Source organism: Antedon mediterranea, chromosome 1, assembly GCF_964355755.1.
Source record: "Antedon mediterranea chromosome 1, ecAntMedi1.1, whole genome shotgun sequence".
In the NCBI taxonomy this organism is placed as follows: domain Eukaryota; kingdom Metazoa; phylum Echinodermata; class Crinoidea; order Comatulida; family Antedonidae; genus Antedon; species Antedon mediterranea.
The window spans coordinates 2136129-2150838 of record NC_092670.1 but is presented as its reverse complement, the minus strand read 5'-3'; the positions used below and the strand labels follow the sequence as shown (position 1 = coordinate 2150838).

The 14710-nt window shown below is 31.7% G+C and overlaps 1 protein-coding gene and 1 pseudogene across 2 annotated transcripts in view; both read right to left on the bottom strand.

Annotated features, from left to right (window-relative positions):
• Nucleotides 1-14710, bottom strand: part of LOC140053063 (uncharacterized) — a 15130-nt gene extending 420 nt beyond the window's left edge. The window contains exons 1-3 of one of the 2 annotated variants that reach the window (XM_072098469.1): nucleotides 14171-14710; nucleotides 12470-12559; nucleotides 235-372 (exon numbers count right to left, since the gene is read on the bottom strand). In XM_072098469.1, coding sequence (XP_071954570.1) covers nucleotides 235-372; nucleotides 12470-12559; nucleotides 14171-14585 — 643 coding nt within the window. In that variant the 5' untranslated portion in view covers nucleotides 14586-14710. The remainder of the gene's footprint in view (nucleotides 1-234; nucleotides 373-12469; nucleotides 12560-14170) is intronic. The other variant, XM_072098470.1, reaches the window with a different exon arrangement.
• LOC140063725 (5S ribosomal RNA) lies at nucleotides 5640-5760 on the bottom strand (annotated as a pseudogene).

The window sequence follows — 14710 nt, the reverse complement described above, 5'->3', positions numbered from 1 at the left end:
TTTCCAAGTATACACGTCAGGCGTTTTACATGAGGGTGGTTAGATCTTGGCGGTTTACATCTGGAGTGATGTTTTTGATGTTTTTTTTTAGAGAGTATTAGGGCCTCTCCAAGTTGCCACAACGTAGTACATCAATAGTGACTGATCAGTGGTGAAATAAAAGGGCACATCCACCCTGAAGTTAATAGCCCTAAGTACCCCAAACCTAACCAGGCAGAACAGAACGGAGCTTACCTCCAAAAAGAAACATTATACCACAGTCTGTAAAGAGTGTGACTGACATTGTGTATGTCGCTTGGAAACTGCTGAGGACGCCAAAGAACTGAAGACCAATGGCAATACATAGACAAATCCCAGACATTTTTTCCAATTCTGTGAAGAAACACAAATAATCAATTATTTTCAACATGATCACAGAAGTTGGAAAAATAGGGAGTGACCATATTAGTATTGTCTACATGATATATTTTTATATTAGACCATATTGTGCATATAAATAAAAAAATATTTTTGAAGATTCTCAATAGTTGCTTGGATCCGATCATACCACCCAATATTTATATATCTTTATCCTCGTCTGAATCCGAATTGTGGTTACTGTTCTCTCTACCAGATTTTCTCATATCTAAACTTTCACAAAATCATATTTTATCCTATTGAACTTGCTATCTATGAAAGGTTTTGATTGTTGAGATATTCTTGACAGCATTTGATGTGTAGGAGAGCCACACACTCGACAAACTGTCAATAATTAGTCAAATATTTGATTCTCGATTACTAATTTAGTTGCGTTTATATAAAAAATATGTTTTTAACTATCTCTTCAAAACCGTTCAAATGTGACTATCAACACATTGCAATAATGTTTCATTTAAAATGAAACATTATTTATAATGATTCACAAACATTTGGAGCATCAACTTGCGTGTCATTTATTTTGTCATTAAGTGCGAGAATAATTGCAATAACATTTGGAGATTATCTACTGCTAAAACATTTGCACGTTTCCATATGGAAAAAGTTATTAACTTTATGTTGTTGATAGAAACTTTAATATCATATATAAAAAGGCAACAATTAGTTGTATGATATCTACCAAAATGAGAACCCAACTAGCAATTAATTCATTTACAGAAATTGGCAAAATAAGTAACTTTGCTAGACTGAAAAATAAGTTCTACATTTTCAAAAATTACAACTAAAAAACAATACGTAGTTGCTTGCTAAACTAGCTATTATTTTGGAGTTGTATTTTTTGATAAAAGTATAACTTATTGTTCAGTATGATATCTACTTGAAGTCTCTTTACTTTACTATAGTAAGAAATACTAAGGTAAACAATTAGTAGTTTGCTAGGGTAAATTTTGAGCCCTGAATAATAATAATAATAATAATAATATTTATTCGGTCATCAATGTAAAAAATAACCAGGAATGAGAATAGGCTAAAGCCCAAACAGATTCTGCACTCAAATAGATATCCTCAACTTATTTCATATTATATGAATAAATACTAACGTTAACTCAAATTTTTAAATATAATATTATATCAACTATAACAGGACAATAAAGGAGAGTTCATATATTCGTAACACATCATACGTATTTGAATGTATGATGAATGTGTGAGTTGACAAAGTACAATTATTCTTCAAGTAGTAGAAGTAAGTAGTAATAGTTAGAATTAAACGATGACAACTCATGTGTACTATTTCATGATTGCTAACAGTGGTGCTTTATCCACTTAGCACTTTTCCATTATTATAATTATAACAAAACCTTCAAATAATGTAATTTATTATTCAAACAAGTTGTATATCGACCTAAGAAAGATATAATGAAAAGGTGATTAAAATAAGTATGTAATTTACATGATAGCACATAATATTGTGTCAGTTTGTCTGTGAGATCTGTAGCTACAGTATGCCATTAACAACTCATTTTCTTCAATATTCCTTTATTTATTCTAATTTTCAACTTTATTTATTGAGTATTCTCAAAGAATCTGAAAATGATCAAATAGATCGAAGTGTTCCCATTATGTGTTCTGTCTCTTTATTTATGGAGATCACCCTTGTTTGATTTTATCCAAGTATATTTTTAATTGTTTCCAATGTTTATTATCTTTGCTCACTCAACACTTGATCTGGGCTATTTTTTCGCTACTCATACAATGTACATTGTTAAAAGATTAGAGAAAATTGTCAAATTAAGAAAATAAATTTAAAAATACAAAAAGGAAAAAAAAAAACTCTTTAAATAATGCATTGCCCGCTAGAACAGATAACATGTCAACTAAAAATGTTTTTATCCCAAACTCAATTTATGTATGTAACGAACGATGTGAATCATTTAATTAACTTGTCTTCTTTAAACGAGACGCATGTTTATACAACACTCTACAAATATATTGAAGCAATAATGTACACATCATGATCGCAATAACTTTCAAGTAAAATCTACTTTTGAAGCATGAATGCTTAATTTCTTGGAAAGGAAGTTTCGATGGGTTAATCATAATATTTACTTAATATGCAATGACATTTTTTTTTACTGCATTGTCTCTCAAACTATGGCCTGGATAAAGACAACGTATAGTATAGTAAGAGGCAAAAACTAAATAATTATTTTTGGATGTAGAATAGATTACACAACTAGAGACTTTTCTGACCGCTTGAACAAATTGACATCATCATTTTATAAATGATCAGCGACTGAATTAAAATGGTTTTTAGGAGTATTTATTCGGCATATGCAGCAGAAACAGGCCCTTGTAGTAGGTATACATCAAGTTGATCTATCAGCTGGTCTCAAACATCAGATTTAATTTTAATGCGCATAACCTCAAGATATTTGATTGCATAACGATCTATGTGACATCATGTTGTGCGTGATACAAGGAGGCATGACCTCATAATTCATGTTTGATTAACGTAATTAACACTTGTTCAGGCTGATGTGTTATTTGAGTATTTACTTTACCTAATTATTTAATTATTAGAAAACAGATGGCTAAAGATGTATATAGCCTACTGTTGTTTGCTCAAGCACATCTACAAAATTATGAACTTTCTACCTAACAAAATAAAAAATGATCTTTATGATATGACAGTATCAACCTTCAAATCACAAATTTCAAAACTTTAATTTTAATTAAAAACTAAATCTAATTAATGCTCAATGATTAAAATTTCTTTTATCTTGTTTAAAAATCTCAATTATTTTTGTTTCTACCTTTAAATGTGCTTACTTTAATTGTGTTAATTTGATTTTTGACAATTTTAGGTTTAATTTTATATTTTCTTTTGTCCATTTATATACTGTATTTTGTTTACATTTATGTAGTTAAGAACTGAACCACTTTGGAAATCAGTACATTGTATTGAAAGTCTATTTCAGAATAAAGAAAGATTAAATAAAATCATACAGTAGTAGAGATTCCAAGTTGTATGAGAAAAAGGATGATTACAGTGGGCAGACATATGTCCCATTGAGAAAGAGGATGATTACAGTGGGCAGACATATGTCCCATTGAGAAAGAGGATGATTACAGTGGGCAGACATATGTCCCATTGAGAAAGAGGATGATTACAGTGGGCAGACATATGTCCCATTGAGAAAGAGGATGATTACAGTGGGCAGACATATGTCCCATTGAGAAAGAGGATGATTACAGTGGGCAGACATATGTCCCATTGAGAAAGAGGATGATTACAGTGGGCAGACATATGTCCCATTGAGAAAGAGGATGATTACAGTGAGCAGACATATGTCCCATTGAGAAAGAGGATGATTACAGTGGGCAGACATATGTCCCATTGAGAAAGAGGATGATTACAGTGGGCAGACATATGTCCCATTGAGAAAGAGGATGATTACAGTGGGCAGACATATGTCCCATTGAGAAAGAGGATGATTACAGTGAGCAGACATATGTCCCATTGAGAAAGAGGATGATTACAGTGGGCAGACATATGTCCCATTGAGAAAGAGGATGATTACAGTGGGCAGACATATGTCCCATTGAGAAAGAGGATGATTACAGTGGGCAGACATATGTCCCATTGAGAAAGAGGATGATTACAGTGGGCAGACATATGTCCCATTGAGAAAGAGGATGATTACAGTGGGCAGACATATGTCCCATTGAGAAAGAGGATGATTACAGTGGGCAGACATATGTCCCATTGAGAAAGAGGATGATTACAGTGAGCAGACATATGTCCCATTGAGAAAGAGGATGATTACAGTGGGCAGACATATGTCCCATTGAGAAAGAGGATGATTACAGTGGGCAGACATATGTCCCATTGAGAAAGAGGATGATTACAGTGGGCAGACATATGTCCCATTGAGAAAGAGGATGATTACAGTGAGCAGACATATGTCCCATTGAGAAAGAGGATGATTACAGTGGGCAGACATATGTCCCATTGAGAAAGAGGATGATTACAGTGGGCAGACATATGTCCCATTGAGAAAGAGGATGATTACAGTGGGCAGACATATGTCCCATTGAGAAAGAGGATGATTACAGTGGGCAGACATATGTCCAATTGAGAAAGAGGATGATTACAGTGGGCAGACATATGTCCCATTGAGAAAGAGGATGATTACAGTGGGCAGACATATGTCCCATTGAGAAAGAGGATGATTACAGTGGGCAGACATATGTCCCATTGAGAAAGAGGATGATTACAGTGGGCAGACATATGTCCCATTGAGAAAGAGGATGATTACAGTGGGCAGACATATGTCCCATTGAGAAAGAGGATGATTACAGTGGGCAGACATATGTCCCATTGAGAAAGAGGATGATTACAGTGGGCAGACATGTCCCATTTTTTTCCCCAACATAATAAAAAAAATGGTATCTTCGTATTTAGTTTTAACCAAATGCTGTTTACAGTATTTCAAAATATGTTCATATGGAAAAAACAACCATTTCAAACAGTATACCTCCATGCCTAAACAGTTAATACTTTGGTTTTACTTTATTTCTATAGTAAATTTCATTACGTAAACACGTAGAGAGCTTTCCAAATATAAAATGCATGGTTTCTGTTACTGAACAGCAGCTGATATGACTTGCTTTTAATTCAGTTTTTTTAAGGCCTGAACAATACAAACAGGTCATGCCAGCATGTGGCAAGGATTTTAGCATAGTAATTCAAAATTCTGGTAATAATACTGCAATTAGAAGATTTACAACGCATGTTTCTGTGTTACAAAATGTTTCAGAAATCCAGTATTAGAAACGATAATTTATTCTTATCCAAAGTAGACAAATTTATGAGTTTACATTTTCTTGATAGAAACCTGTTGTTATGCTACGTTGTATTGAAACATACATTATTCAAGAAATGAAATGTATACACGTTATAACTTATAATTACAGAATAATTCTCTACTTATCAAATACGCAGTTTTGTATTTTGTATATTAATATTTTGTCCTCAGTGAGGAAATTCGGATTAGGCCCTCCACGGACCCACGGCAGCCAGCAGTGCAGTGCCTACCAGATTAGGCAATGAGAGTAAAGCATCTTGCCTAAGGATGCAATTAGTATGGTACAGATAACCTCGAACCCATGCCTATCACATGCTAGTTCGATATTACCATTACACCATCACTCTCCAGTATATACAGCACCCGCCACGATTTCTAGACGGTCTCCCATCCAGAACGCAACCGGGCCCAACGTTGCTTAACTTCGGTGATCTGACGAGAACCGGTGTTTCAACGCAGTATGGCCGTATATAAGCTGATAATTTTCCCTTAATAATTATCAGAAAGACATTTTTGTGTGTCGATAATAATTTCCTTAACAAAAGAGAAATTAAATGGCGATATCATTATTAGCATCAATGTTCCATTCTGTGATTATGCTGTCTGTGAGGTATTATTTCAATGATCTTCTTGGAAACTTTTATGTTCTAAATTAGGACTTAATTTGAATTCTTACTCGTATTACATTAATACGAAATTACTTGTTAACGTAAGTACCTACTGTATACCTTCTAAATCAACATTTGACAAATCTAGGCCAGAAGTAAAGTAGATAAAAAGTTTTTTTAATTCTCTCTAATAACCTAATATACAGTATATGAACACAATTTTGACTATTGTGAATCTTCAATGACTATTTGTTTCATAAATAGAAAGATTGCATTTGGAAAATGTAAAACAATGCAGATCTTCATATGTATTTAGTTTAGTTGTATCAAAAAATAATATAATTTTCCAAATGTTTCATGTGGTTAAAAAAAAATCATGGGTCTAAATTATTATAAAATAGTAACTTATAAATATTCATTTTGAACAAGGGAGAAAAAGTGTTTCAAGTCATTCACTTGGATGTATGGTTCTACAACGTGTAATTTAATTTCACAGTGAAGCCTATTTACCATGATGCCTTAACATTTATAAATAGATGTTAAAATTCAGATTTAAAAAACAAAAGCTGCTGTGTAGAATGTCGTACCTTGAAATGCTATTGGTTATAGGTACACAAAGGAATATAGATAGAACTAAAGAAACATATGGCACAAGCTATATGCAAGCTACTAGTGTATTAGCTGATAAAACTGACAATTAAATTACTTTAAAAATAAGCATTTTTTGCTAGAAAAAATCAATAATACAATATACATTCGAAAGAGAACATCTATTTTTGATAAAAATGAATTCAATTCAAATAACAATTCTGAAAATAAGGAAGGCCAACGTGAATACTACTCTATTTGTTCTCTTCAAGAATGAATGTTTCCAATGTAAACATATGTTATGTATCAGGACAATCAAACGCCCAAACGACGACAAACCTATCAAAATAAAGTAGAATTAAATAATGTCATTAATGTCAAATTAAGCCTTTGAAAATATCATACGGTGTTTATAAAGTAGCTCTTTGAAATAAATAGTTCATAAAGCAGAGTTTATTGAAGATAAATATGAAGTCAATCATGTTGTCAATGTTGAGTTATATATTTTACTAACTAGTAAACATATCTGACCTTGGGATTTAGAGTTGTTGGTGGAAGTCACTGTACCAAAACAAGTTTTCTACAACCAGATATATTTTAAACAAATGCATTGTGTTTTTGAAACACAATGAATTTGTTTAAAATATAAATAGCAGAATTCAAAGTCCACTAAACCTTTATAAAACATGAACAATTGCAGTATTTTATTGTATTACTTTTATTCAATTCAAACAAAATTCAAAATACGCTTCACTGAGTCAAGATTAGTAGATAAAGTAGGTTTTTCACAAATTTTCCAGTTGCTGTTGACATTTTCAATTTTTTCATAGACATGCCAAGAATAAGGAAAATATATTTGGAGTGTACGCAACAAAGATACATCATTGTTGGAATAGAGCTTGAAAAACAGAGTCTGAGAGTAGTTTTATTTTCACACAAAATCATATCAATCAGATCACTACAACTCAATATAAACTTACAAATGATTTATAAAATATTTTGATATAATAATTTATAAATTATTCAGAAAACTCATACTAGAGATGCCTATATTTCGCAGAAAAATAGTAGACATCGAAACACACTTGAACAATGAAATAATGATTGATAAATGAACAGTGACAATATAGTAAAAAGGAAAACATCTAATTCAAATAAAAGCATCGCTTATAAATGTCTGAAATCATATTGGGGTCAGGTTGCTAATTTGCATAATTTATTCAATATATAATATTTCTTTAGTGAAAATAATCAGCACATAATCCTGCTACTAACTGGCAATCTTCTGTAGGAATTGTATTTTTAAATTATCTTTGATTTGAACAATATGCTAATTTCCTGACAAAGCTCATTTCAAGATGCAATTGCATCAAATAAAGATTATTGGAAAGAAATTCAGTTATTATGGAGAATCAACTTCAAGGCTAATGATATAGTAGTATAATGAGAATATATTCTTTAAAAAAATCACTCTCAATAATAAATCTTATTTTCAAAGGGAAGAAGAAATATAAATTGTGGGAAGGTAGGAGAAAATGAGATAGTGAGGAGGATAGGTGATATCTGTATGGATGAATTAGGGACAGAAGATGAGTGTGCCTGTGGATCTCTGCGACCAACTTTTAATTAATATAAACTGTTTTAAGCATAGCCTTAAGAAATATTTTAATAATCTGTTTTAATCTGAACATATGTATATTTTAAAGATATTTTCTTAATTCTATCTTTTTAAATTAAAATTTTTTTATAAAAACCCATTGCTGAATTTTATAGTTTTATCTCAATTTTAATAGAATCCATGTATTATTCATTTTATGTAAGTATTTCGATGTGGAGAGCCTCTCGACGGTTATTTTTATTTATAACTTTTAGGTTATCCGGCCTCATTGCCTTACTTTTGTATTGTTTTTTTTGTACTGTTCGGTATATTGGCGAAATAAATGATATGATGTGAGTGTGAGGATAAATGGGAAAGGAGGCCAAATGTGGGTGTAAGGAGGAGTATGACATATTACCAGCAATAGTTAAATGCTCCACTAGTCTAAACAGTTTCAAGACCAAACTAAAGACGTCGCTATTCGTTGATGTTCTCGCATGTTGTTAATGCACAAAGCGCCATGAGCTCCACATGGGTGGGGGATACCGGTGCCATATATGTTTTCATTTATCATTATTATTATATGTTATATTATTATATAAATCTGTATAAGAATTAAAGAGAGAAGAGGAAAGTTGAAGTGTGTGAAATGTGAAAGATAAAAGAAAAGAGACGTGAGGTGAGGTGTCATGAAGACAAGAGACGATGATTGGGAGACAGCCTTTGCTTTAAAAATCCGGATTTAATTAATGATTCAGGCTGCTGGTAACTCTTATTGGAAGTTCTTTTAAAATGGGGGAAAACAACTATTTTTTATAACTTTCCAAATTGAGAAAAAGGTATATAATGTAGTGATAACATGATTTTGCTTTTAGCTTGATACAAACTGTCTATATCAGACATTGATTCCATTGGCTAAATATGCATAGTAGCATAGAATGGCATTAATCACTATTTATAGTGACTGACGTGACAACGTTAGGGCATTTGATACAATGTTAAATCCATGCATTGCTTCACGGAAAAAAGCTCAGCGAATTCTATTCTGGTTTTGATTATTGTAATAAACTTGTGATTACCGAGTATTATGATTTGAACATTTTATTACATATTAAAAAGATTGGAATTCGCAAATTTCAAAGAGTATTTTAGAATTAGGACTGTAAAAAACAAAGCATTAATAATTTATGGTTCCAACCTTATTGCATAATGTAGACCCTAAACTGGATATTTTGGATGATAACAGTAAATATTAAAGAATTCAATACATATTAGACTGAAGAAAGAGGACCAGTCAATAATATCGCAAAATTGAACGCCCAAACAACTCACAAAACCTGATTTTATTGAAGGATTTTATGGCATCCAATTTATTTTTACTATTCAAAATGCAGGTAGAAAACAAGACTTTTAAACCAACCATGAATGATGGGTAAGCCCAGGGCTTTTGATTGCATACAATATAGGCCTACTATCGAGAAATTACTATACAATTTAAATCAATAGACACGATCCGCGAAATTAACACACAATTTTGGAATCGCATTATTACCACGATTGTTTGACCTCAACATCTAAACAACTCCCTGGAGAAAATAAATCAATCGATAGCAAACAAACGTGTTAATCCAACATATTGCCAGTCGTCTATATTAGATATTAATGAAAGCATATTCTATTCCTATTCTATTCCTATTCTATTCTTATTAGATTGTGATTATTGATACTGAAAAACAGTAAGATTTTAAAAGAGCTCTTGCTGCTTAACCAATTGTTATAACTCTGCATAAAATCAACATTTCTTTTTCTTATAATTAATATAATGAAAATAAAAATTATCAATCAATTAATCAACATAATAGCCTGTTTAATGAGGCCAAATAAGAAATTGTCAATTTTCACATCACCTCTCAACAAATTTTGAAGCTGTATATTAAACTTTTGTCTTTTTAAAATGATCAAATTCAGTTTAAAGAAAAATTGTTCTTCTGTTGATCCAAGGTGTGTAAACAGCAACCAACTAAAACTATCATTGTCATGTTGGTACATCACAATAGTTTTTTTATTGTAATTGCCTTTCATACAAAAAAAATTCAGTCCAAACATGAAATTAATAATTTGTTTCTTGACGTAATAAAACAGGTCAAGAAACTATAGTATATCGTATTAAGTTGATTAATTTACTTATACTATTATTTTGTATAAATAATAATATTTTAATTTTTATCCTAATTATATTTCAATTTTTATCCTAATAATATTTTAATTTTTATCTTAATTATATTTTAATTTTTATCTTAACTAGGTTTTAATTTTTGGAAAAAAGACTGATTTTTGTTAGCGTTATCATCTTTACTTCAGAACAGCAGAATAATGATGTGCTAATCAACTAGATAAACAACTGAGCTTTCTTACATCAGCTGTCTTCAGTGCCAGTGGTCCCATACTGTGTTTCTGTAATTGTCTGCTATGGTATCATATGATTTCAATGTAGTATATAATGGTATATTTCATGATGTGCATTTCAGTAGTATAATTAGTAACAGCATACAGATATTATAATGTTTATGATGATGGTATAGCTGGTGATGTGTCCTCGTGAAGAAACATCTAAATGGCTATCCCACAGAGCCATTCATAGGGGCATGTGTGTAATAGAGTGGATTTAGTAAGGTCTCCATTCTTGAAATGGCATAATGACAACAAAATATATAACAATAGTACATTTAAAAAGTGAAGGAGAGAACAGACAATTATGAACTTTTGAAAAAAAGTGAGAATTTTCTTTTTCACACATTAAATCATGGACACAAGTACGGTTGGTAAGACCGGACGACCTTTTCAGATTCCTTTGATAACCTAATGTTTTGAATAGAGATTGTTCCCTTTTCTTGGAACAAACACACCACTTAATTTTTTTTTTATGATATCAAACTTAGTATAATTGGTATGTTGATTTGCGTAATTTTAAAAAGAAAATTGGAATGTAGTTCTTTATAGAAACAATAATGATAAATTAAAGTTCAGTAGGAAACGAGGTGAAAACAAAAGAGGATATAATTGGACAGTTTAAAACGATATGATGAACCAAGAAAATCATCACGAAAGAGCATATAAAAAACACATGTAGTGTATTAATATTGAATGAATATATAAATCATTCACGTTTAGAAACAGAATTTGTCTGCAATGTGACAGAATAATGATGGATAATTGCTAGCTTCCGGGGGAATTTCTCACACAACTTGTAAATATGGCAATTTACAGTCAAGCAGTTAATGAAGCCAAAAATGATGTTTAAACTAGAATTTTTTGCGAAAAAAAATTGAAATTTTACAAATATTTTATCTGATCTGAGAGGTATAAATATAGGGATATACTTTATATAAATTTTATTTTGATGATGAAGGAATAGTACTTTTTTAGTTTATTTTTTACAAAAGCATGGTTTTGACAAATTTTTTTATTCAGCGTTTTGCTTTTTTGTATCTAAATCATTATCATTGTTCTGTTTGTAGATTTGATTTCTTATTATTGCCAATGTACTGTATTTACTTTTAAAGTAAAAGATCCATTTGTACAACTCTATTGTAGATTAAGTCACTATACAGAGACACTTTTTCTCGCAATAAATTCCTTGTTACTATTGTGCAACAATTCTTTTTTCATCATTAACAGTACACCCTTAGCAGTTTTCTTTTTTTGATAATAATAAATGTTTAATAAGAAGACTGATAATGATTTTATTGACTGTGCACAAATTCAATGTCCATCAGCCACCGTTCGTTATCTACTTCCGTCGAATCATGCCATCTTCTCACCACGACGAAAATGATGACGATATCAATGATCAATAACTATCAACTTCATTTCAAAAGATGATTTGTGCATTCAAGCGTAAAAGATAACTTGTGCGTTCAAGCGTAAGAGTAAAGCTCAGCTGATCTTATGTTATCATTCCCAACTGAGTACTTCCACACGAAGGAATCAGTCCATGGATCCAATTACCAAACACATGCCGTGTTTGTACACACACACACACGCGTAATTGAAAGCCTAGGGTGAACGACGCGAGTCAACGATATCTCAAGCTGGTGAATGGATTGATTTGCCGCTAGGTGATTTTAATTGCCGTTGCACCCTAGGGTATGATCTTTGTGTATTACAGATCGTTTCAACTAGGCTGACAACTGGCTTGCAATCAACATTAAACAGTAGATGATTCAAGTGTTATACTAGTTGATATAAAGTTTTTGTTACATTACATACATCACAAAGTGATAGATATCATTTTGCGTAACATCACATTTGCTTCAGACACATGTATAGGCACAATGGTGGCCTTATACACTTAAGTTTGAACTGAATTACTAAACACCAGTACTTACGAAACAATGTGTTATAATATGACTGGCACTGTGCAGGAATGACATCAGGAATGTATACAGTTGTGTTATACTTTTTACATACTTCATACGCTAAAAAAGAAATTATAAAAAGTTAAAATTGTCATGAAATTCATGCTTCCCGAATCAAATAAAAGCCCACACCTTTCAAAAGTGGGATGTTTTATCCAGGGTGGGTCCATACTCAAAGTCAGTACGGTGCTTGAATACTTACCTACCTAGATAAAAACCAAGATTTTATAGTTAGTTTCCATTTATAGTTTCCATTTATACCTCGAAGTGCAACCATATTTTGTAGACAATAATAAAATGTTTTTCATTAAATGAAATCCAGGAATACAAACCACCACCATTTATCTTTATTTTAAAAGTTTTCAGTATACACTATTAGTATCATTAGATCTATTTATTTATTAGATAATAATAAAATATGATGGCAGGAACTTGTCTTAATTATTTGTCAATATTTTCCACACTCATAAGAAGTATTCAAATGCCATATTGGCCTTTGCAGCAACTCAATATTGTATTCTTCTTGAGACATTGACACAGTATTACAAATCTATAATTTTTACAATTACAATACAGATCATTTAACCTATACATTAAAACAACCCTGAAGGGCCTTTGTCGAAGTTATCAATATTGAATTGTTAATTACGGAAGAAAGAAAGACTTCTGGCAATTTCAAGGTAAAAGGCGTAGAAATAATTATTGATTTTTGTTACATTGCTTCCTGATAACGCAAACTATGTGAGGCATATATTACAAGTACAAAATATAAAATTACCTAATTAAAATATTTCAAAAATATTTACCAAAGACAATGAGATATTGTATATTGAATTTCATTTTTTTGTTAAGGCACTTTGAGCACTCTTGTGGGGGCTCTTGTGGTATGTTGCTATATAAATCTATATTATTATTATAACACAGATTCCCATTTTAAAGTTAAAAGGTTAAAATGGGTAAAAAAAAAAGGAGGAAGAGGAAGGGGGGAGAGAGGAAAAAAATCTGGAATCTTCTGCTTGTTATAATAATATAATTTGACAGGCATCATTGAAACTCCAAACCACCAAGTATAGAAAATGTTCTGAGCTTAAATCTCAGTTTGAGTGGCTTTTTCTCATTCTCAAATATTTCCCGATTTGTTCATATTTTTATATACGTTTCTGTATATAATTATGGCATTATTGTCAGAGTTTTGACACACAGAATTGACACTCATACAATAGAGGATGCTATGGATCATACAGACAAAACAATTACAATCAAATATAATAAATTAATATAATCTATAAAACTAAGCATACATCACAACAACATTATTATACTATACTGCAGTACTTAACATGTACGCCGTGCGTGTCGGATTCCCTAACGGTGGGCAGTTGAGTTCCGGTGCCGGATTCCTAACCACGGCGTAACATGTAATACACCACCAAGCATTCACTAAATCCACAAAATTCACAATACCACCATTCATAATTTACTGTGCTTCTGTCAGTTTTAGGTAAAAGTTTATATTGACAATAAAATAAGTGAAAGATTAACATTTTGTACTGGTAGCACCTCCCGTGGCAACTATTTTGTTTTGTGTAATAAATACAATAATAATTTTGACTTAAAACTTTTCAGATAAAACTGACTCGTAGGCACAGTTTTAACGACAACAAATCTTACTTTCATCCCCCGTACCACCACTTGAAGTGGCCAAAATATTTGAAGAAATGTTTCCACTACCACCACCACCTTTATTATAATTCAAAGACATACCAGGCTCAGGGGAGACCGCCGGGTCTGGCCCTTGTTGGTCTGGAATTCGTGTAGTCTGCTGCCCTACTAAGCTAGCATTTGTTGGTACGGGCACGGGCGCAATATAAACGAATTCACAATATTTCCAGAGTCCTCGGTTTTTTATTAGAGGCCTTGTAAAAACATCAGAATAATTATTACTCGTGTAGTATATTTCAGCGGATCCTTGAAAATTTGTTGAAGTCCAATAATTCGTAGACATGGCAATACAGTTGAAAAGAAGAGCTAAAAATCCTATAAAACACGTCAAAAGCAACGTTGAAGTCTTGCTGAAGAAAGTCATCGTTTAGAAATGTTAAATAAAAGTACTGGACAAAAGTAAAAACATGTGAGTTTTAGGCCGAGTTATTTTCTGAAAGGCTTAACAACCAAATAATCAATGGTGACTCCGTGCTAAGTAACTGAAAT